This window comes from Lissotriton helveticus, chromosome 4_1 (assembly GCF_964261635.1).
Source record: "Lissotriton helveticus chromosome 4_1, aLisHel1.1, whole genome shotgun sequence".
NCBI lineage: Eukaryota > Metazoa > Chordata > Amphibia > Caudata > Salamandridae > Lissotriton > Lissotriton helveticus.
The window spans coordinates 1,861,158,917-1,861,183,576 of record NC_136063.1 but is presented as its reverse complement, the minus strand read 5'-3'; the positions used below and the strand labels follow the sequence as shown (position 1 = coordinate 1,861,183,576).

The 24,660-nt window shown below is 47.9% G+C and overlaps 1 protein-coding gene across 1 annotated transcript in view; it reads right to left on the bottom strand.

Moving 5' to 3' along the window:
* Positions 1-24,660, bottom strand: part of ITM2A (integral membrane protein 2A) — a 97,973-nt gene that overhangs the window by 41,906 nt on the left and 31,407 nt on the right. The window contains exon 3 of the mRNA XM_078688514.1: positions 15,091-15,279. Within this exon, the coding sequence (XP_078544640.1) occupies positions 15,091-15,279 (189 nt within the window). The remainder of the gene's footprint in view (positions 1-15,090; positions 15,280-24,660) is intronic.

Genomic DNA, 24,660 nt, shown 5'->3' with positions numbered 1-24,660 from the left:
CCCTAATGCACCATTCGGAGAATCTTTTCCACTTTGCTACGTAGCATTTCCTTGTGGTAGGTCTTCTTGCCTCTGAGCACTGCCATTGTGCTTGCCGGTAGTTTGAGGTGTGCACACTCTAGGTCTTCAAGAGCCATGCCGCTAGGCTGAGGCTCTCTGGCTCTGGGTGTACCACCCTTCAGTTCTGCATTATTAACAGGTCCCTTCTTTTGGGGAATCTGTGTGCTGGTGCCTGCGCCATTTCTACTTTTTGTGAGAACCATGACTGTCTGGCCCACTGAGGTGCTATTAGTACATGTTGCTGATCCTGCATTTGCCGAGTACCCTGTGTATCAGTGGTATCGGGTAAAAGCGTATGCAAAGGTCTGTGACCAACTTATCCATAGCGCATTCCCTTGAGACCGATGGTCTGGTTGTCTGGATGCGAAGTGTTGGCATTTTGGTGTGTTGCAAATAGGTCTATTTGAGGTGTACCCCACTTCCGGAATACTTTCTGTATTTCCTGTTGGTTGATCTCCCATTCGTGGGATACTTACCTCTGCCTGCTGAGTCGGTCTGCTTCCACGTTGTCCTTCCCTGGGAGATGTATTGCTAGTAGGTCTATTTATCAGACACTCCAGGATTTCGCGATTTGCACAAAAAAAAAATTGCGAAATCAGCAGTTTTGTAAAAATGCAGCGATTTTTACAAAACTGCCCGCGAAATTCGGACGGTTGGTCAGCTCATGGAAGGAGGCCCCTTTTAGGTCTGTGTTGACAGTACAACTGTCAGCTCTGCTCTAGTGGCTGAGAAGTACATGCTTCTGTAGCAGATGTGTCTTTCTAAATTTTCAGGAGCTGGGGGGGGGGGGCTCTTTCTAGCAGAACTCGCCCAACCTGCTGGAATGTCGGCCCCCATGTGTCTACTCCTGCATGTCGCCCTCGTGGGGAACACGGGGTGGCTTCACTCTTAGGTGACTCTCTGGTAGATGCCGGAAAAGAGATTTCAGACAGCCTAAGCATCCTGTGGGGGAGCAGGTGAAGGAGGGGTGGCTGATGTGACAGACAACTGTGAGGGACGGAAAGATGTGCAGCATGGAGAGGGGGGGGCTGAAAAGTAAGTTTAAGGAGCTGCAAATGAGACGTGAGAACAAGGACTGGAGGGGGGAAGGGAGGGAGAGGGTGAAAGAATGAGAGGACGCAAACGGGGAGGACAGGAGGATGTAGAGGCTAGGGGAAGAGAGATTGGAGACGGGGGAAAGGTGAAGAGACAAGAAGGGGAGAAAAGGGTGAGATGTGAAGGAAGAGTGAAGAAGCTAGAAAGGGGAAGGTTGGAAAGAAATAGAAGGTGTGAGTTGGAGAGGGTGGGAAGGAAGATAGAGATGGCAATAGAGATGGGATAGAATAATTAGGTGTGCGAAAGGAGGCCAAGGCTAAAGAGGGGAGGGAAGGGAGAGGCCTTGAGGGGGGCAGAACGAGGTTGAGATGGGGAAAGAAGAGCAGAAGAGATATGAGAAGAAGGGAGAAAGAGTACAAGATGTAGAGAGTGGTGGAACAGGAGAATAGAGATGAGAGGAGAATGAGTAAAAGGTTCCTCGAGCGGAAATAGAGAGGGGGGAGGAGAGCTTGAGAGCTGAAGTGGAGGAGAAGGGCAAAGAGGAGGGAAGAGAAGAGGGGGAGAGGTGGTGAGATGGAATATATACGAGAGACAAAGATAGAAGAGATGGGAAGACAAAGGAGACGTGCGGGAAGTGAATGCGCAAGAGAGGCGGGAAGGAATAAGTGAAAGATAGGAGGGAGCAAAAGATGCAGAGGGAATGGGAGCCAGAAGGTAAACAGGAGAGGAGAAGAGAACTTAGAGGACTTGAGAAAGAGTGAACGGTGTATAGAAGGATGAAAGTGAGGGAGAGGAGGGACGCCTGGGAGGAGGAATAAAAGGGGTAGAGGGAAAGCTAGAGGGCGAGAGGTGGGGAGAAGAAGAGCAGTAACCCAAGGTTCAATGTTTTTCATTCATGAGAAACGCAGACTCTGTTAGACTTTTTTTTTAATAGTTTCAAACTTAGAATAAAATGGCTTAAAGAGGCCTGACAGGCTGGCTGAGTCTTTATTTCAATTATTTATCTACTCGATACTTGTTGGCAATTCTGATTTTGTGGGGGCAATAACATGTTAATTGTATTCCTTAATGCACAAAAATGTGCCTGTCCTGTACATACCATGTCTTTTCCTCTGGCTAAATTCCTGCAGAGTTGCTTTGTAATAATCGAACAAAGGGTAATTACCGAGTGTGATAGGCATCACAACACTTACAATCTCGGTCTCTGGGCAAACAGGTGTTTGAAGGGGGATCGCAATTTAATGGGCGTGTTATAATCAGACTGTATACTTTTATGTATTCACTATCCAAGATCCATAAAGAAACTTATGCCTGCAAGCAATGTTACTTAAATGTAAGTACTGAGCAATAGACTCTTCAGCAACATTAAAGAGTTAATTTTGATTGCTTGATTTTGCAACTAAGAAAGTGTCACTCGTAGTCGTTGAAATGTCACTCATAATTTCACTGGAATTATGAAAATATCACACATCACAATCTAAAACCTTGGCAGCTATGTGTGGGTCAGTTTGGGGAGGATGAGGCAGGGAGTAAGTGGTGGGCCTTCATGGAAAGGTAGTCATGGCGCCCCAAATCTGTGCCAAATCCAGGCTGATACGTGGTGCATACTTGTATTTCCACTTCGCGTGACCTTCCCAGTGGCCATGATTAAGCCGGGTCCTCGTGGTCACATGTTCAAATCCCGGTGGGTCCACTCAGCCTTTCATCTTTGAGGTCAATACAATTAAACCACAGAGTTGGGTAACAATAAACATCTGTTATTCAGCTTCAAGATGCCCTTGGGTGAATGTTTGCTTTACAAATACTTATGCTATGTTACTGGTGGAATCTCCTCAGCGTTGGATATTACTCAACAGAGGATCTGCACCCTCCCATGGGAGGAACCACTTTGGTGATAAAACATTGAGGCCGAAACCCACCAAAATATTTCTTCTCGTGGTGGATGCTGCAACTTTGTTGAACAACCCTCCTGTGCACTGCTGGTTAATCCTTCATAAGGTGAATTTTCAACAGCTGCCTTGTCAGAGGGAGTAAGTCTGCCAGCATGGGGGGGGTGGAAAATCTGCCAACCCGAGTCAAAAGGTGGTTGTTTGTTATTTAATTAAAAACAAGATACAGGGTTTTTTGTCATTTCAGTAATCCCATTTCGGCCACATCCAGTAAGGCGACCCTAAGCTTAGCTGCCCGTCTCTCCGTGTAGGACAGAATTAAACCTTTCTAATTCAGAAGTTGTTTTAATATATGAAAGTATGGGTCGTCTCAATGCATCAAGATATATTTTAAATACAGACACATTGGACATGGAAGGTGAGGAGGTAACATGGCCAACTAGAGCATGGGCGTCAATTCATTAAAATGCTAGGGGTAGTGGAAGGGACATCAGAGGAAATGACTTCACATCAGGGCCTATCACAAAGTGGAATAATCTGCTAAAACAGTTTGGATTGTTTTAATGCTGAAAATGAATGATTAGGAGTAAAATAAAGTGCAGCAAAAATGCTGCTAAATTTCCATATTTGTGCCGCTAAATTTCCATATTTGTGCCGCTAAATTTGCTAATCCATGCAGCTATATCCGGGGGGGGGGGGGGGGTTTGATTTCTAGTGGAATGGCCCATGTCCATATTTCCTGTGCTAGCCCAGACAGTGCTACTGATTGTGTTCCTCCTTGTTTGTGGATGTAGAACATGGTTGTCGTGTTGTCTGTTTGGATCAATACCCTGTTTCCGTACAGTTCCTTCTGAAAGGCGTTTAAGGCTAGAAACACAGTTTTTAGTTCTAGGTAGTTGATGTTTCTGACAGCATCTTGCTGCGACCATAGTCCCCTCACCTTGAGTTTGTTCATATGCGCGCCCCACCCCAGCTGGGAGGCGTCCGTCATGATGGTCACTGCTGAAGTTGGTTGTGTGAATGGTTTCCCCCGTGATATGTTTTCCTTGATGCACCACACTATTTCTGTTGCATGCATGTGTGAGAGCCACTAGATCTTCCCAACTCCCTCTTGCTGTGACCATTGCTGCTGTATCCATTCCTGGAATGGTCTCATGTGAAGTCGAATATTTGGGACCAAGTGAATGCATGACGCCATCATTCCCAACAGCTTGCTCACTGTCAGAACTTGCCCCTTGCTGTAAAAACGTGTTTCCTTCAGTATCGTCAATGTTCTCTTCCTGCTGGGGAACACTTTGGCCTGTATGGTGTCGATCTCCACCCCTAAGAATATCTTGATCTGCTCCGGTTCTCTGGATGATTTTTTCCAATGGATTGAGAAACCCAGTTGTGTCAGTGTTTGTACGACCTGCTGGATGTGTTATTTGCCGGGGCTGTACAAACTTGTCTTTATGAGCCAGTCGTCGAGATAGGGGTATACGTGTATTCCTGCGACAGCTGCTAGGCATTTTGTAAACACCCGTGGTGCAGATTTGAGCCCGAATGCCAATACTGTGAACTGGTATTGAGTTTGGTTGATCACAAACCTTAGTAGACGTTTGTGCTTGTGGTTGATGGGGATGTGTAAGGACGCGTCCTTTAAATCTATAGTTGCCATGTAATCCCCTTGTTGTATTTGTGGTATTACCTCTTGTAGGGAGGTCATCTTGAATCTTTGAGTCCTTCTGAATTTGTTCAAGAACCTTAGATCTAGAATAAGTCTTCGTGTTTCGTCCACTGTTGGAACGAGGAAGTGGAGTAAACCACCTTGTTCCTTTGGTTGTGCAGCACACCACCTTGTTCTTTTGGTTGTGCAGCACTATCTCGATCGCCTCCTTGCTGAGCAGGTCCTGTGCCACTAGTCGCAAGAGCGAAAGTTCTTTTGCTTAGTGTGCCATGTTTCTTGGTTTTCTGTTTGGAGGTTATTTTTCTAGCTCTATACAGTATCCGTATTGCATGATGTTTAGTATCCATTTGTCTGTTGTGACCTTCCTCCACGCCTGGATGAAGTCTCTTATTTCTTCCCCCTACTGGTGTTGCGTGTTCGAGGTACTGTTTGTTGTGGAACACCTGGTCTTGTTTTTCTGTATGTCCTTCCGCCCACCCGAGGTGTTGTTAGGGTGGGCGTTTGCTTTATTTTGAAGTCACTTGTGGGTAGGCTGCTGGCCCAGTCTGTTTGAGCGCCCTCGAAAGGACTGGCCCCGGGGCTGGTACTGCCAGTACTGCTGCTGTTGTGCCTGCTGTTGCTGGCCCTGGATGTGCCCTCTGTAGCTTTGCTGGAATGTTTGTTGTGATGTAGTAGGTACATTGCCACCCCTACCACCTGGTTTTCTAGTGGGTGTACCCCTTCTCATCCCTCTGAACTGCAGCGCTCCCATAGACCTTGCCGTCTCCTAGTCCTTTTTGAGCTGGGTTAACTTGTCGTCAACTGGTGTGCCAAACAGTTGTTCACCGTTAAAAGGTGAGTTCAGGATGTTGTTCTACACCTCTGACTTGAAGCCTGAAATTCTAAGCCACGCGTGCCTTCTCTCGGTCACTCCGATCATCATTTGTGTGCTTGACGTGTCCGCGGCATTCAAGGCCGATTTTAAACATGTATTTGCTATGTTCTTGCCTTCTTCTACCAGGTGAGCTGCCCTTTGTTGGTACTGGTATGTGTGCCTGTTGATCACGGAGTTGGAGTTTGCGATGCGCCACTGAATTGCCGCATTGCGTTCCACCTTCCTCCCTACGAGGTCCATCCTTCTACGCTCCTTGTCTGGAGGTGGTCCGGCATTTGTTGGTACATTGGCCCTTTTCCTAGCTGTTGCTGTGATAATGGAATTGGCTGGCACTGACCCCTGGATGTAAGCAGGGTCCTTTGCGGAATGCTTCTACTTATTCTCCGTTCTTGGAGTTACCGCTTTGCATACTGCTGGTCCTTTAAAGGCATCCCTTCCCTGGTCCAACACACTAGGGAGCATGGACAGGAACTGCCTCCTATTTTGTTAAGGCAGCAGAGATTCCAGGAGGAAACATGCCTTGGGCTTCTCTTCCTCCAGTTTCACCCTATATGTCTGTGCCCCCTTTTGGACGACCAAATTGTAGATTCCTATGTTGTCTGGCGGTGAAGGCCTCAAAGGGTAGGTGTCTACTCCTTCGTCCAGCAATTTGGCGTCGAGGTCATGCCACTTCAAGTCTTGTGCCTCCGAGGATGTCGAGTCCCGGTAGGTCTGCTGATCCTCGTCGTCTTCGCCCGCGAAATAACCTACTTCCTCCTCCTGTTCCTCGACCGGTTCAGGAGTTTTCTGCGGTTTGGCGTCCTCGTCGTCTTATTCGACTTCGAGCGTGGGCTTCGGCGGGATGGTGTACTGGCTCATCCTTTCATCAAAGTCCTTTTTTCGTTGCAGGATGCTAGCCATTTCTGCCTCAAGCCTCCTCTTCTCCCTTTCTATCTCTGCTGCCTGTTCGGCGTCGAGAGATTGCGCGCTTTGCTTCAAGGTAGTCCAACGTCGAATAAGTTGTTGGCCCTTCTTTCCTCGGAGCCGAGGTGTTTTTTTTAAGGGCATCCTTCGACGACCTTGATTTTTCGAGGGCCTTCGCCGTCTGGGAGTCCTTTTTGAAGGATCCGCTGGGCTGCTTGTCCTTGGGTGATGTTGCCTTCGCCAAGAGTTTTGGCGGCAATGTTCCCTTCGAGGACTTTGCTTCACTCCCACAAGTGTCGGTCTGGGACTTCGCTTCACCCTTTCGAGTGTCGCTCGAGTGTCTGGGGTCGACGACTCTTACCTCCTTCGACGTCTTCTTTGGGACTTCGACGACCGTGCAGTCCTCCGGTCCCTCTGCTATGTTGTCTTCCTCTGCACTGGAGAGGCCCAAGTCTCGGAGCAATGGAGGTGGCCCCTGCCCCTGCATGGTGTGGTTCGCCCTTCTCTGCCTCTCTATTACTCGGAGGGTCTTGGGTGTGAACGCTGAGCACGTCGTACCAGTTACCTGGCCTGTAGTCGGGTGTCTGAAAAGAATCTGAGACCAAAGGTGGGAGCTTCCGGAGGAAGCACGTAGACGTCACGAAGGATACCAAATGGTGGTATGTCGACACCCACCTGGGCCACGAAGAAAAAAAAAAGTTAAAAAAGACTACAATTCCGGACCCAACCACTAGATGGCGGAATAATGCACAGCATAGTGAACCCAGAAAGATTCACGCTGCAAGAACATACACCTCCATCACATCCAATACCCACAAAATATCACTACAGTACTGAATTTTCTGCCATCTAGTTGAAACAAAGCCGGACTATAATGCTTAAGTCAGGATCACAGTTTACTTTTTCTGGGGAGGTGAAGCCAGAGTGAAGCGGTTTCAGTTAATTTGGAGATATGTGGTCCTATACTGATATTATGGCCAATGATGCATCCAATGATTTGACAACAGGAAACAAGGTAGACAAGATGCCTTGGTTGGTGAAATTTATCGTCCATTTTTGGACTTGCGGTTGTGGATTTGACCGGATTTCGTTTTTAGAGAGAATGAGTTCACTCACTAAGATGTTTTTAGGAAAACATTTTGAGTAGCAATATCTGAAGAGTTTGATATTTTAAACTATACCTAGGCATTAGCCATGCTTCATATTCCTTTGCTTTAAGGCATGGGGCAGACTTACTATTAAAGGCTTAAAAAGAACTGGGGGAGCGGGCAGAGCTTTATGGCATGCCATAGTTATGAGGTAAATTATGTGATCAATAAGAGTCCATTTTGACAAACTGATCCTGAAACGGACAGAGTAGTATTTCAGACTCTAGCTCCCAATTCCCATTTTGGCAAGAGGGTGTTTAAGAGAGGAGTTAAGAAGTGTGCCATGGTCAATCATGTCAGCCAGGAGACGCAAGAGGGCGCACGGCAAGATGGTCGCTCTGTAGAGCAGCTCCGCTGGCCGAGCAATTAATCGGGCCACGATCCGCGTATTCCTGCCTGTAGCAGTTGCCAAAATAAGAGACAACACATTGGAAAACTACGGGCTACCTTGGGTGTGATAATATTAAGTAACACGCCTGGGCGGCTGAGTAAGGGATCGGCGAACATGTGGGCACGTGATAACATGGCGGCCCGCAACAGACTGAGGGTCGGATCGCGGCAGACAGTGAACTGCGCAGACCGCGACCAGTGTACGTCGGAAGGAGATCGCACCGCTGTGCCTGTGGCCTGTGTATGTCTGGAGGGTCAGTGAGCTAGCGGAAAATGACCCGGTGCAGGAGGTGACGATATCGGAGACGCCAGCCTGCTCTTATCCCGGCATGGACGAGACGCAGGAGGGTCCTGCCGGGAGTGGCGCAGCCCTGTCTACCAGCCCGGAGTGCTGTTTCGCCCCGTACTGCGGCTGATGTGTGCTGGAGCCGTGTGATGGATCTGCCTGCTGGGTGAGTGCCGCGGTGCAGCAAACAGCAACACGAGCGACCTGCATTGCTGACGCCCGCACTCAGGCCTATCCCCACTGCTACCACGAGGCCTGGGCATATATCCTGCTGTGCAGCCTGGAGCAGAAGCCCAAGAAGACAGTGCAACGCGTACAGCAGGCGCATTAGAACCTGCAGTGCTTTCCACCTGGAGGTGGGGAGCATTAGATATACGGTGCGCTTCTCTAACCACCTTATTAAAATCCTGAAGATTGGAACAGTACGCTCTGCAATCTTCCCCCGACATTTCCCTGTTTTTGTCACACAGCCCTGTGCGGCTTCTGGAACTAGCTCCCAGCGCTTCAATCCACAATGGGGCAAACAAGATAGGAGCGTCCGAGTCCTGCCGAGACTGGTGAGAGCCTGTGGTGTGTATCTCTATGATCCGCAGAGTAAGGCCCGAGCTGTGAAATCGTGTAGGTACGGCCGCACGCATTCCCGATACCGGAGGCCTCCTCTGGGCGTTGCTGCGATGCGCTGAGTGCTGCTGTTGGCTGCGAGGACTCCTGGCATTCGCATTGCTGGCAGTATTTTCGCACGGCAATGCCTTATATTATCTTGCTACATTCAGATTTCAGTGAGCGTTGTGACAGCTCGCTGTGACACGGCGTCATAACTGAGTCTGACGCAATATTGTCTAATCTGCTGACAAGTACAAATACTCTGTTTGTGTGCTGTGGTCCCCGAATCTGGACAGACGACGCGCCCCTGCTTGAGCGACGGTCTGATTCCCTTAGTGGTTCGCCTCAGTGGTAAAAAAAAATGGAAAAACAGAGCGTAGCCAGCCACGTCTCACGTTCGAACGCCACAAAGCGGCTAAAGCACAACAGCAGGTAACCTCTGACTCGCAGGTGGACACTCCAAGCGATAATTTAACGACCATTAAAAAGACACTTATTGCGGTGCAAGCCAGTTTACAGTCCATCGATTATAAAATTGACAACTTAAACTTACAAATGGACCATATGTCCACAAAGCTGGATAAACATGCGCTGCGCTTGGGGGAAGCGGAAAAGCACTTATCAGATGCGGAACATTGCTTGCAACAAATGTCCTCCAAGACACTATCCATGGAAACAGTGCTCACTGTCATACAAGCCAAAAACAAAGACCTGGAGGCCAGATCCAGGCGCAACAATGTACGAATCAAGGGCCTGCCGGAGTCCACTAACACTGGTCTCCTGGAGACCTATGTGGAATAACTTCCTCAAGCAATCTTTGGAGCGGAACACCGGTCATCGGTTTTGATTGTGGAACGAGCACCCCGCTCCTTAGCTGTTCTTTCCCCCCAGGTGCCCCCCCTGCGTCCGATAATAGCATGTTTATTAAATTACAGGGATCGGGACGCCATCTTCCATAAGGCCAGAGAAAAAGGCACCATCACCCGTGAAGGTAACACTCTCTCCTTCTACCCAGACTTTACCGCAGCCGTACAGAAGGCAAGGAAAGAATATCAAGCTGTCAAAAAGCTCCTCTTAGCTGAAAAGATAACCTATGCAATGCTACCCGGCGTGATTGCGTATTGAAGTTAACGACAAGCCAAAAATCTTTACCACTCCAAAGTCGGAGATTAACTACACTAAGATCCTCAAGCGACAAAGCCAGGACTCCTCCAGCACGGCAGATGTGGTGGCTCCTCAGCAACGGTAGCTGAACAATAGAACGTTTAGGCGAGCGAGAGTCTCAGACACTTGTATGTTTGCTTTTTCTTTGATGATCTGAACATAGTCGTCTGCACTGAAGGGTCGCAGGCATTTGGGGAGCGGACTATCAACATGGACCCTAACTATCCAGATAAGAATTACATAATTGTTTGAAGTCAGATTATTCACAGTTTCATGATATTACTTGTACCGTCATGGTGTTGCGGTGGGAAATGCTATTGTTCTTACTCGCCCGCCTCCCTTTGCATTGGGAGGGTATCTGTGCTCTAGTGCTCCCCTATGGGTGCTCCCCGTAGCTGTTTATACCACTGGTGCTGCACCTAGGATTTGATCTGGGAGGTTCGGATGGCTTTGGCAAGTTGGGATCTCTAAAGTGGGTGGGGGGTGGTGCTAGGAGGGTGGGGGTTTGGTTCATGTGGCCAATTGTGACTCGATATCAAAATGTATGCGGGGAGAGAACCTTGCACTAACTATACATGCTGTATAACACGTCAACATATCGTGAACTAATTACTTGTTTAACATGGAATGTACGGGGGCTCAACTCACCTAAAAAGATACGACCGATATTAGCGTACTTGGACCATCATGAAGTAAGCATCGCCCAAAACATACCGAGGCAAACGTTGGGAGCACAGTGGGCCGGTTACAGACTGGCAAACTCCTACTTGACTTATGCCCAGGGGTGATTACGCTGATTAAAAAATAATCTCCTCTTCACAATGATTAAAACCTGTCTTGATGACGTTGCACGATACGCCATAATTCATGGGAAATTAGCTGGCACATTGATGACCATTGTAAATGCCTATGCCCAAACATGGATGATCCTGGCCTGTTTGAGCGCATCATCTCCACTCTGCGGGCCAGGCCTGAAGCGGCAATACTATGGGGGTTGACCTCAACACACACTTAGATCCTAGTAGAGACAAGTCGAGCGGTACATTGGGGAATTCACCCAGGACGGCTCGGGTCATCAACGAGGGGATGGCCGAGCTGGGCTTGCTAGATTTAAGGCGCCTGCGAAACGCAGAGAAACTGGAGGGCACATACATTTCCACTGCACACAGTAGCTAGTGGCGACTGGACTATTGGATGCTGAGTGAAGACGCAGAGACCTGGGTATCCACAGTAGAGGGACTGCCACAAACACTGTCAGATCATAACCCTGTCAAACTCAGATTACACATTCCGCAAACTGTCCACCAGCAATTTACGTGGCGCTTCTGCTTGGAGGTGCTGCTAGACCCCGTTTGCGCCATAACAATCCATGAGGCCATAGTGCAATACTTTGAACAGAACAAAGGCTCAGTTGACAGTGCTGCGACCCTCTGGGAGGCTTTCAAAACCACAATTTGGGGTACTTGCATTAGCACATCAGCAGGCATATTAAAAGCCCTACGGGGACAGCTGTAAAAGGTGGAACTCAACTTGACACGTCTTGAGCGGGACTATGATTCACCCTGTGCACAGACATTGGAAAAAATTAAAGACTCCATATTAGAATATAACGAACTGGCAGCAGGGAAGATCAGGTATCTATTCAGACGACATGTGGCTCATGCCTACGTGGAGGGTGGTCGGACCGGGCACCATCTGGCCAATAAGATTAAAGCACGTGTAGACCATCACATCATCACCAAGATCACCGACGTGGCTGGCGACGACCATTATACAACTCGTGACATTGTTACACAGTTCAGGAGTACTTATGCAGAACTATATACTTCACAGGGTGAGCCCGAACCAAGGATCTAGACAAGTACTTATCGGACATTGCATGGCTCTCTGACAACAGAGGGAGTTCTTGAGCCAAGCGATCACTGCGGAAGGCATCCGTGCGGCGATCAAAGCTTTCCCAAGTAAGAAAGCCCAGGGGCCTGACTGCTTCATCTGCGAGTTTTATAAAGAATATGCAGAGGAGCTAACCCCTCACTTATTAGAACTGGATGCTGAAGCTTATGTGACGGGCAAATTGCTGCCAACCCTTTGGAAGGCTTTGATAATTACTTAACTGCAAAAAGATGAGCTGCCATACTTTTGCGATTCCTATCGGCCATTGTCGCTTATCAACTCAGATGCAAAAATACTAGAAAAAATTCTGCCCACCAGACTCCAGCCTGTAATGCATAACCTGGTCCTTCCCGATCAGTCTGGTTTTATCCCCGCTAGGTCCACAACACACAACCTATGTACGCTCTTTGCAATGTTTCACATACTCGATCCCGGGCTTCAGGGGGCTGCTCTGATGCTGAACGCGGCCAAAGCCTTCGACTCGATTGAGCAGGGCTATTTCTTCTATATATTGCAAAGAAAGGGGTTTCCTCCCAGCTTTATAAACTGGGTGTGTCTACTTTATACTGACCCTACAGCGTGGATCCGGGTGGAGAGTAACACCTCAGACCCCATACCAATCACTAGAGGGACCAGACAGGGGTGCCCCCTTTCACCTCTCCTTTTTGCACTGAGCAGATGGCCTGCATTGTTAGCAGCGCCATGGAGCTGTGGCCCTACGCTTTGCACACCGCCCAGTAAGCAGATCACTTTATTCGCATAATAAGTTGCTTTTGGTCAGGGAGCCAAGCACCTTCATGGCATCAGTCCTACGAGAATATATCCAGTTCGAATTGTTTTCTAGTCTAAACATTAATTGGACCAAATCTATGGTAGTTCTACTGACAGAGACCACCCTCCCTCATGATCTCGAATTCCCGCTTATGTGGTCGACGGCACCCGTAATATACCTAGGGGTGTGGGTCCACCCTGATCCCGAAAAAGTTATTCATGCAAACTATCGCGCTGCCTGTGCAGTAATGGAAAAGGAGGTGGACAGGTCGGTGAAACTTCCATTATCGCTGGCCGATCGTATAGCCCTTATTAAGATGGTTGTGCTGCCCACATTTTTATAACTATTAAGTAATATACAGATACCACTATCCAAACACTTTTTTAAAACAGTGTTGTCACTGCTTATCAGGTTGATTTGGGGAGGCAAACAGGCCCGTTTGAGCTGGGGGACACTTACACTACGCTACAAGAAGGTTTCAGTGTGCCCGACATATACCTATATTACTTATGCACGCACGCACAGTATTGGTACAGTCCCCATGGTTTTATCCCGCAGTGGAGGATGGTGACGAACACCCCATCCCTCTAAGTTCCATACTAACACACACTCACAGGAGTACGCCAAACACTGAAAACAACATGATTGACAAAATGGTGGCAGCCGCTAGGCCGTATGGCAGAGAAACTACCACTCTACTCCCCTCTGTTACCCATTGCCTTTCACGTGGGTGTGTCGGTGACACACTAAGCAGGCGATGTGCGCACCCTGGAACTAGCTGGGATTGTCAGAATGCTGGATTTTTACCCCCGGGGCACTTTCCTGATGGACGATGATCTCAGCTATGTGCAGAATAAGACGCCGTTGTTCAATTTCATTTTTTAATCGATTAAAAAAGGCGATGCAGGTGCACTACTATAGATTCCAGACGGAACCCTCAACGTTGCAGGCCCTTCACACCCTACTCGTTAGTCCAACAAGACAAACTAATTACCAAACTTTACCAAACTGCAAGGGATGACAAAGTCCCGCCACACAATAGGAGCCTGGAAAAATGGAATGCGCTTCTAGACCCACAAATCACGCAACAGGATTGGAAACATTGAGGTCAGTTACCCAGCGCACTCATGTCAAATGGCAACCTACGAATAATTCACTTTAAATACATCCACAAGGCAGATTAGACTCCGATGAAACTCCTAAAATATGGGCTTAGAGAGACCGATGCATGCAAGCGATGCAGTACATTGGGCGCGGACGTCTGGCCTGGGGATGCGGAAGGGTGGCGGTGTTCTGTGCTGATGTGATCCGCAAACTGTATAGTATGGTCAATATTGAACTGCAATGCTCACCTAAGGTGAGCCTGCTACCGTTTCTGAAAGGTAGCACAGGTACATTTGTGAGAATAGCTCTACTACTAGCCAACAGGCGGGTGGCGATGACATGGGAGAGCACAGCTAGGCCGTCCGTTGAGAAGTGGCTAAAAGATCTGATATACTGCAGGCAAAATTTGGCATTGTATGCAGAGGAGCTTCCTGCTTCCTCTGGGTTTAATGGCATCTGGGAGCCCTTGTTACAATACCTGCGTTCCATTGAACAGGATGAGTCCTGCGAAAATGTTGAGCCGTAGCATATTACTCAATTACGTGTACGACGTTTTCACTGTACTGGAAAGATCGGGCATCTTAGATGACTGTGTTAATGTAAAGAATAGCCACAGGTTGCTTATTTTGTCTTTAACCCGTTGGCTGCTGCTGTCGGCCAACGGTCGTCGTGTGCACTACCTTGGTAGTGCTGCGCACGTCCATTGGCCGACAGTGCCCCACCCGTTTTTCGAACGTTCAGCACTGGAGCTGAACGTTCGACGCAGCCAACGGGTTAAGTAAAATGTGCCTCTTGATGTGGTGTAAGTACTTGTATGAGAACCAATAAAAGTTTCAAAAAAATAAATCATGTCAGCCGCTGGCAAGTTTTATAACACTAAAAGGCAAGCACCTTATCAGAATTCAGGCAGGATTTTTTCAGTAAAGTTTTGACCAGTTTTCAACAACTCAATTCTTCAAAAAATTTATTTAACTTATAAATTCAATGTCTTCTATAATGCCTACATTTAATTTTGTATAGTCTCAACTAATCAAATAAAAAGACTGTTGGTATGATTTTTATATGAAATAGTTATTAAAAATAAAAATGTTACGCTTTAAGAAGTGTTCCAAAATCTAGACCATCAGTAGATCCTACGATGGAGAATGGCAACATTAACTATAATATATGAACAAATAGGCTGATCTAATTCTAAGTGGGAACTGGTTGCCATCAAGGCTCCTTTATGTAGTGCTTTATTGCCACAGCGGTCCAATCAACCAACCTGGAGTAATTCAGTCAAGCAAACTTTTGATTTACTTACCTTATCAAAGTCGTGCACAATTGCAGCTGGGTCACTGCTTGAAAAACTGGGAACTGGAACATCAAGGATTGCAACATTGTCATCAACGCGAATATCAGCATTTTCAGTGATGGGCAGGTAATACGGCTCCGAAGTATGCTCTACATTTTCAGACTCATAGTAACTCATTTCTCCATGGTATAATCTTTGCTAAAAAGAGGAAAACACTGAAATCAATTCTCAATTCATCAGTAAAACAGTTGGAAGTGGGAAAAATATTCAAAAGTTTGATCATATGAAGAACTATGTGGTGCTTTGTTGTAGCTTCTCTTCCCTCACATTATTTGAATTAACCAGTATTCCGCCAATTCACAGCTGCAGTTACATTTTTCAAATCATTTTTTTACATAGACACTAAGCGGCACAACTGAAAACCATATAAGCACATCAGTTACCATAAGTACAATGCTTCTGATAAAGTCCCTACATTAGCCTGCAATCTTTGGACTGCTCTACAACAGGAGGTGTGGTGTGGTGTGTGTGTGAGAGCAATAGAGGGGCAGGGTAGTTGGAAACAATAAGATTGGGGAAGCTTTTAATGAGAAACAGTAAACGGAAAGTGAATCAGTGCCCATAAGCAACAATGATTGACACTGGTGCAGACAGTGAGCTTAGGGCAGACAGGCAGTGGAATCTATTTTTACAACATGATTCCATAGAGGATCCATTACAGCAGACCGTGTCAAGGGTTTTCTACTTTGGAGCTGGACGACGTAGACCATTGTAGAGGTTTGCCATTCCTTCTATGGATCATGAAAAACTCCATTCAATAGCTCCTAGATCCATCTCTAGAGCGAATCCCCTCCCTCTTTCTTCAACCTACTCTCCTACCCCAACGATGGCTCAAGTCTTGTCAGAATCACCCTTCTGAAATTGCAGATAGTCCCTTTCAACTGCTATTCAGTTACATTAAGCATTGCTCACTTCTAACTGCAATTGTGACGCAGCCCCTGTTTCAGCCAGGTACCACATGGCCTTTTCATCCTCAGAATTCCTCCGCATTGGGTACCCCGAACATGCAAGCCGGTGATGAAGAAAAACAATAAGTATTGCAACCCCAGTAAAGCATAGACCCTCAGAAGACATACTACACATCTTCCTGTAAGCAGGTCTCAAAATATTTACCCTGCTCAGAAAGAAGTGGTCTTTAACAATCTGAAAAATAGCACTGCTTCATCAAAATTCTGGAGGGAAGGATCACTGTGCTTCAACAAGGATGGGTGCTCATCTCACCAAGTGAAGGAATATTGGGAATTGTGTATGCCTCCTAGATTAGGGCAAGATCTAGTGAGAACTAAAGTGTGCCTATGCAATCAAATTGAAGTGGTATTCTTCTGTGACGCCTGGGTGTAAAGCAAGTTGAGGGGCTGGACCTGTCGGATGAGAAATCTTGCTCTAATCCACCCAAGAGGTCAAGCAAGGAAATGCCAGGCCTCAACGGGGTTCAAGCACTGAAAGGGTAGCAGAATGTGCATGGGCATCAGGTACCTGTGAGATCTCACTGGACTTACAAGCAGCTGAGCGTGCCCGATACTCAATGTAGTAGGTGCTTTGCTGAGCAATTCAACTAAAGCTCAACTTTTCTGTGGCTTGAGCCACCTTGTAAATGCAGACTATGCACTTAGCTTAGAAAATCCTGATAAGGGTGCAATCTTTGACTCCGCATACTGAATGTGATAGTAAGCCATGATAACTAACTAGAACCATTGAGTAATATTAAACTTACTTCGCTTAAGATTGAAGGAGGGGTCCAAAGAAGGACATCCCTTTGGACAATACTGAAGAGGGGTGGCCTTAATCAAATATATTTGAACATATGGTGGCCTCACATCAGTCTTGTTGCATCTAATACCCAGCATATGAGCCATTCAGAAACAAAAAATATATGAAATCCTATTCATCCCGAGCTAGTTTATTTTACAGGCACAAACTGTGATGGATCCAGGTCAATCTTCAATAGCACTACCACTGTGAGAGTCGCTGTGCCCACAATTAGGAGGGGGCTGCCCTTCTTGGGTGGTATCTACTAGGGAAAGCTGGGTCAAATGGTATATAGATACACAGTTAATTTATTCCAATTTTCAACAAAGATATCTGGGCGCACACCTGAAACCGCATATAGAGAGCACCTGAATGCAGGCAGCTGAAATAGCTTAGCAAGAGACTTGTTTGCAGTCCTCCCTCTCCCACCGAATAAGAATAGTGTGTCTAGGAACCAGCACAAGGCGGAAACTGTCAACGCTAATGTTTAAAAGCGCAGTCACCTTTCGACAGCCATTACTGCTGCCTCCACAAAGCCATACCTTGCAAATCAGCAACACCCTGCACCTTTTTCCCATCCTCTGATTGTGGTACCTGCATGTTTACTTCTTTCTGCAGCACCTGTACAAACTCTTCCTACAGTAGCACTTGCTCACGTGCTGTGCTCCAGTGTTACTTGTTCATGCTCCTTCTTCCCACAGCATCCAGGGGTGGGGTAAGGAATGTCACCCTGTTCCCACCAGTGAATCATTTATGTTAGGCTTTGAATGGGGCAAGAATCTACTTGTCCTGGGGATTAATATTTTTGGGGGTTGGGCATAACGCTGCTTGGTTTCCTATTCTAAACACCAAGTCTGCTGTTGGCTGAAGGTCCCAGCAGGCTGGGTAATACTTTTAAAGGGATGGGTCTTTAGCTTAGGCATCAGCACAAGGGATGTGCCGACTACTATGGGAGCACTTCCAGGTTCAGCATTTTGGCTAGCTTAGGTCTGCATTCTTTAAACGTTGCCCTTACCAGGCAAACTGTGATGCGTTCACTTTTGCACCATTAACAATACCGTCACTGCCGATGGAGAAATGGTGCTCTATAGGAGACTATAGTGCCGCACTTTGGAGGAAAGGGTCATACTCTGGGGTGCTGCTCTCCACCTCAATGGACAGGAGTGCCCTCCTGCTTGACCCAGAGAACTTGGAATAAGTATTTGAGAAGGGCAGAGCCTCTCAGATCGGCTGCTTGAAACAAGAAGGGTCAATGCTGAAAAGTTTGGTTTTCACAAACCAGACCTTGCGCTCTGAATGACTGTGCCTGCTGCACAGTCTAGAACTACAGCCCTGTGGACCTAACTTGCTTCAAAATAACTTAAGAGTGGACTCACTGCAAGCTACAGGTTAACAGAGCTCACCTGGACCATCAGCACTAAGAATCCCCAGCCTGGGGGAGGAGCCTAGCCTGCAGCCGCGATGGCCGCCTGATCCCTCGTCTCCGCCGACCTTCTCGCTTCCCTCCCGCCCCGCGTCCTGTCGAGGCATGGATCCTGATTCTAAGTTCTGATTTCGGGTGCGGGAGGGGGCCCCGACTCCGATGGTGTGTTTCTTTCGCTGCTCCATGCGGTGACAGCGGTGGGACGCCCTCGCCTCCTCCTGGCGCTGCCCGGCGTGGACGGGTCTTTGTTCTCCGGGTGCGGCCGCCATTACACACACTACAGCGGCTGCTGTGGTCGGCACTGGACTGGCCCGGCCGGCGGAATGTCGCGGCTGCATCCCGTGTGTCTCCTTTCACCGCTCGGCTTCTCAATCCGCAGGGGATACACTGAAGGCGATTGCTACATTGTTTCACCGCCCGTCCTCCTGTATGTCTCTGAGTGCCTTTGATCTCGCTCCGCGACGCAGGGGGAGCCATCTTGAGGACGGAGTCATCGGAGCCCCTTTTTCATGATCCTTGGCTATAATCGCTGACATGGCTGCTCCGACGGCCGCACTTACGCCTGTCTGGTACGACTTGGGCGGTGTTCCCTTTGTGCCCCTGGACCGAAGGTGTTCTACGGTGTGCGGGCGAGGTACACAGCTTGGTGATGTTGAAATGGATGGCAGACCTTGTGGGCTGCGCCGAGCTTCTAAGCCCCGCGTCCGAAGCTCCAGTGTATCCCTCCCTCCTGTGGCGCCAGTGCGACTTCTGGATATTCTGATGGCCCTGGAGGATTTTCACACTGCCATGTGTACAACTGCCTGTGACCTAGAGCGCAGTTCGGATTCGATTCTCACTGTTATGTCCTTGCCTGCCCACGCACATTTGCGACCGTGTAGCGCGGAGTCTCATCCTGTGCCCGACTATGGTGGACTGCCTGCCCTGGTGTGCCCGGGGAGACTAGTGATCTGCGCTCTCGATGCCCCCCCAATGCTGTCCGCGACGGGGAGGCATCGGTCGGATGTATGGGTGCTTGCTCAGTGTGTGGGGTCTCGTCCACGGACGCCATCTTTGGATACTCCAGTTTTGCTGACTACAGGCGCTTTCTACGCTCTTCTGCGGCTGCTGCTGCCGCCTGGGCTGGGCAGGTTGTTCCTGGGTGATGTCTACATTTCTATCGCTGCTGCGCGCCTGACAGTGGATTGGACAGACTTTCTGAGACGATATCCTGATTTCCTGGGGTTACACGGTTTACTTGTTCCATTCAAGATGGCTACGGTGCTACTGGACCACGTCGACATTCTTGATCGCCGGGGACAAGGTTGATCTTTCCCTCTCAATCACCGTGATGCCGTATACTGTCGAGACTGGAGATGAAGGACGGTACTATGAAGCGGGACTTTGTCATTACACCGGGCGGGGGGGGGGGGGGGGGGGGGGGGGGTGTCTCCTCCTATGTTCTGACTGTTGTTACTCGTGCCGCTGGGTTGCTGATGGTTAGTCGGGGATGTTCGAAGTTTATCCTGTATCGATGATGGGGTCAGGGGTTGGGCGGCCTGAGTAGTGCTCTTCGAGAGCGGGTCTGTTTCTCTCCTCCTCCACTCTTTCTTTTATATACTTCTTCTATATTTCGGGTGATTCTGGGCGACAGGCACGCTGTTTAGTGGGGTAGGCCATAGCCATTACAGTGATGTAGGGTGGGGAGGGTATTTTGTTATTTTAGTTTGTTTTATTCTATGGTCCCTTTTTGCTTTCTTTCCAGGGGGTGGGCTATGTCCTTTTGTTTTTGTCTCCTTCATTTCGTAAGTGTCGGCACTTTCTCCTGTTTCGGGGCTGGAGGGCTGTCTATTTGGCGTCCCATTCAATTGTTTGCTATGATTTGTCTTTTATATTTGAACCCTTTTAGGGGCATAGTCTGTGTTTGGGTCTCGCAATACGGTGATTATCTGACTGCGTGGGGGGCTATATCCCTCCCGCCCCCCCCTCTTTTTCTGTATATGTTGCATGACGCCCTGGTAGATATGGCCGTTGCCTCCTCTATAAATTATAAAATGAAACCTTTCTTATCCTGGCGCTTCCTATGTAGCGATGTTATTCCACGTTTATCCTGTATTCTTTCTTTTACCGTACACATTGATGTTGCTCCTCTTTGACTCTCCTGATTTTGCGGCCGGCCCGTGTGGTTGTGGGCCTGCGCTTGTACTGATATTGTTTCTCAATAAAGGTTTAAAAAAAAAAAAAAAAAAAAGAATCCCCAGCCTGGAGAACTACCAGTGGATTTGTAAGGGTTTTGTCCAAGTGGATCATGGAAATTGAAGTCCCAAACTTTCAAGGACCATCTTTGAGCTTACAGACCCTTGAAGTAAGTTTTGGACACTTTAGGCCCCTCAAAGGAACTGCAGAAGGAAGTCTAGAGCAACTTTGGTAAAAAGCTCCATAAGTGGATAGACTCGACCTAGCCAGCCAAGCCAGGGACCCTCAAACACGAGCCAGCATGGGGTCCAGGTACGTCCCGCTGAAAAGCTCCGGAAAACAGACTACCAGAGTTTGACCAGGAGTTAAATGAAACCCAAGCCAGCGAACCCTCACCGAAGCCGGCCTGGTGAAGGGCAGCGAGGGATAACCGTCGAAAAAGCTCCATAAAGGTTTCGAAGTCTGAACGTAGGAGAGGTGACCGGGACCAACAGAGTCAAGCCGCCCACCTTCAACCATGTCAAGTATAATGGGGTGACCCAGTGCCCCTCAGAGACTGGGTGAACGAGAGTTACATAATGACGCTGCCCTATTGATGAGATTCATCACCATCTAGGACGCCTTCCATAGTCAGTGCGAGTTCAACCCATGGCGAACCATTCCCGGAAGACCATTTTTGCATAAATCCTGACTGTCCCTTTTATCACCTTGTCCTGAGGAAGACCCACCGTGCCTATCAGTAAATGACGCACCCCATCGGGTCGAAACGTCTACGTGCTCGTGATAATCCAGACCCTACTTTCCCCGCCCCTCGTGAAAAGGAAACTTAAAACTCCAAGCAGAGCAAAGGTTTGTGTACCAAGGGATGGATGTCTTTTGAATGACCAGTTTCATTACTGCATACAGCACTGTATGTATTTTGTTCACATTCAGCACTTTGCTTCGCACTTCTTTCACCATATCACTTGCGCCGTTGGAACAAATTACATGTTCATGAACCAGGTCAGCCTGTTAATGTCATTTCGACACCCCAAAATGTAAAGAACATATGGATTTATCCAGACCTTTGATTTAATTTTGGTGTGTTTTTGTTCTCGTTTCTTTGATTCATGGTATTTGCCTTTTCTTCCCTTTTCATTGATTATTACTGAAAGGTTCGAGTATTGTTATTCAGTTAACTTAGAATCAATTCTGTACCCGACAGAACCAACATTTTCCACATTCACCTTCAACGAAGAGCCAGCCTGGATCTCCGGTTGGTCACGCTGGAAAGCTCTGGAGGTCAGACTTCCACTTGTTCGGCCAGGACCTCGACGCAAATCAAACCGGCGAACCCTTACCGAATCCAGCTTAATGAGCTTAGAGGGGTCCCGGGAAGAAAAACTCCTGAAAAGTTTCTGAGTCAGATGATAAAAACTGAGAACTACCACGAGAACTACCAGCAGGGCTCCATAGCAGTTGGCCTGAAACTTTGACTTTGTCCCAGTCTAGCACGACCAGATGTCCTAATAGGCACTATACGTTTCAATGTGCCATATAGTACAAAATCTTTAAAAATCCTGTTCCATACTCGATTTTTTTGTTTTGGTGTCATCTTGAAGATAAAAATATTTCCTATTTTTATAAATTGTTGTTGGATTTTTGTGTGCTGTATCTCAATTTACTGAATTTGTGTTTTTAAATGCTTTACATACCGGTCTTTAAAGTTAAGCTATCGAGGGTTAAGCATGGGTAAAATTTCTAAGACCTATACTGTGCCCTATATTGTGTTAGTGGTATTATTGCCAGTGGTAAATGCATATTTACCACTACTAATAACCCACTTATCAACATTTGGTTTTCAGCTGTGTGGATGAGGACTTGTGTATAAAAAGTAAATCTTTCAATAAAGTGAATCAAGATTTTAAAGATCCTCTAAAGAGGGGGGTGAAGTTAGTGCCTCTTCCATAGTTCCCAGTGTTAACCATGTGATTCCAGAAGGTGGTTTGAGGGCAGGGTTCCCCTACTCAGGAACGATCACTATCCTTTGCAGAAAGGCAGTTTGAGGTCCAGTTAGCTTCCACTGCCTTGGAAAGGGCGAAGCTGGAGTAGGCTAAGAGGAGTTGGGAGAGTTAGGAGGAGAAATGAAATAGTGGCAGTGAAAATGATTTAGAGTTTGAGATGTCGAGGGGTGGTGGATTTGAGCACTAACTTTCCAAGGGAATAGTACACAGAGGGGGGGTGGCATTGATAAATGGCTAGCAGCCTCTGAGAGGGCCCTTAGAATTAATAGGGTCCACTCTAAGTATTGGGGTGCTCTCCTATGGGACTTGATTCCAGTAGCTGGGAGGGATAGGCTTATGACCTTGAGGGGGGAGGATGCAGAATCATACCAGCAGATAAAGGCATGCTTAGTTGAGAAATATAATTTAAGCCCAGAGAAGTACAGGGTGAAGTTCAGAGACACTCAGTAAGGGAGCACAAAGTCCTGGGAAGACTTTTTTTGGACAACTCACAGAAGGCACTGGAAGGCTGTATTGTTGGCAACACTGTTGACACATACAAGGTATTTTTTATAATTGTGAGAACACATTTTGACTCATTGTGCTTAAGAGAAGTTATGCCAGTACCTAGAGGACTCAAAGCGGTTTAGTTGTAGATGTAGGATCTGCTTACTATGGTTACCCCCACTTTTTGCTGTGTTTCACTGGTTTATCGACTTTAGTCTGGCTGTGGCCCTGCTAATCAGGAAAAACAGCCTAGCTGTTCTCTCTCTAAACTTATTGCATGTACATTAGGTACACACCAGATTGGTTACTGGGTTACCCTTGCGAGTCCCTAGTATATGGTACCTTAGGTACCAAGGGCATAGGTACCCAAGAGGCCTACCAGGGGCTGAAGCATGTATTATGCCACCCCTGGGAAGCCTTCCCAAATGGCAGCACAGGTCTGCACTTGCAGCCTGGGTAAGGTTGTGTAAGCATCCCTTACTTAGATATAGTATACCTATATGTACCATTTAAAACAGACACATATTAACCTACAAGTCACTGCTATGGCAGGCCTTAACAAACCTGAAGGCAGAGTGCTTGGTGATCTTTGAGAGGGTGCCCTAGCATGAGCTGAGCCCCTCTGCAGCTTTCGGAATCCCTTCCTTATAGCTGTTCTGTGATATGGCAATACCATGTACTCTTACGTGCATTATAATCCTCGCGGTTAATGCTAACTTTGGTTTGACTTTATCAAAACATGTCGTGTTTGGTGTCAAACACTTTGGAATGCTACTCCCCCCCCCCCCCGCCAGTTTTGGCGGCGGGGGTAGAATTCCACCCTTCTAGAGGGAAAAGACATGTACACACTTACTTTCCCGGTAATAGTTTAAAAGAGCCCCAGCATCACAAAATGGATGCTGCTGCCACAGACACAAGTCTGACCTCCTGCTGCTGGACGAAACTCCAGCAGGGGAGGCCTGGACAATAGGTTCCTGTCCAGGTAGGTGCCAGCACCTCCCGATTCAAGCTTTAGTGTATTGGGGCACGGTGGGTTGCATTCAGTGAATAATTTTCAGACACTGCCTGGGGCACACAATGTGTCCCATGCATTTCCCAGTTCAACCCGGTTGCCAGGGCACTCAGCCCCTGCTCTGGCGCAAAACTGGACAAAGGTCCTCTCATAGGTTGGACCCTAGAGTTAGTCCAACCCCTAAACTTAGTATAAGTGTAGGAACCCAGTCACTGAGAACAGAGTGTCGAGCAAGGCGCCGCCTCCGATGTTGACGCAGGGAGCCGCTCAGGGCTATCCAGAGACTGGCAGGGGGTGGGCTAGACTGGCGACTGGGAGGACAACTGAGCCGGGTCCCTTCGGCGTCGACTCAGCTCCGGAACTGGAGTCGATGCACACAGCCGGAGCAGAGGGCGAATCCGCCGGCGAAGACCCGACATGAGTACCTTCCACCTGTATGGGACCCGAAGGCGCACCAGGGAGAGAGGGGGACACAAAGTAAGAGTGGAGTGCTTCAGAATAAGCCTTTATTTGAGCTTGTGTAGCTCCAGCACCCGGAAAGGGGGGTACGGAGGAGACGACATTCGGGCGCTTGTTCCCGGCAGGGAGCGAGAAGAGCAGGCGCCCGCGTCACAGGTAAGAGAGGAAGACCTCCTGGACTTACTTTTATGTTTCCCCAATCCAAACGACGT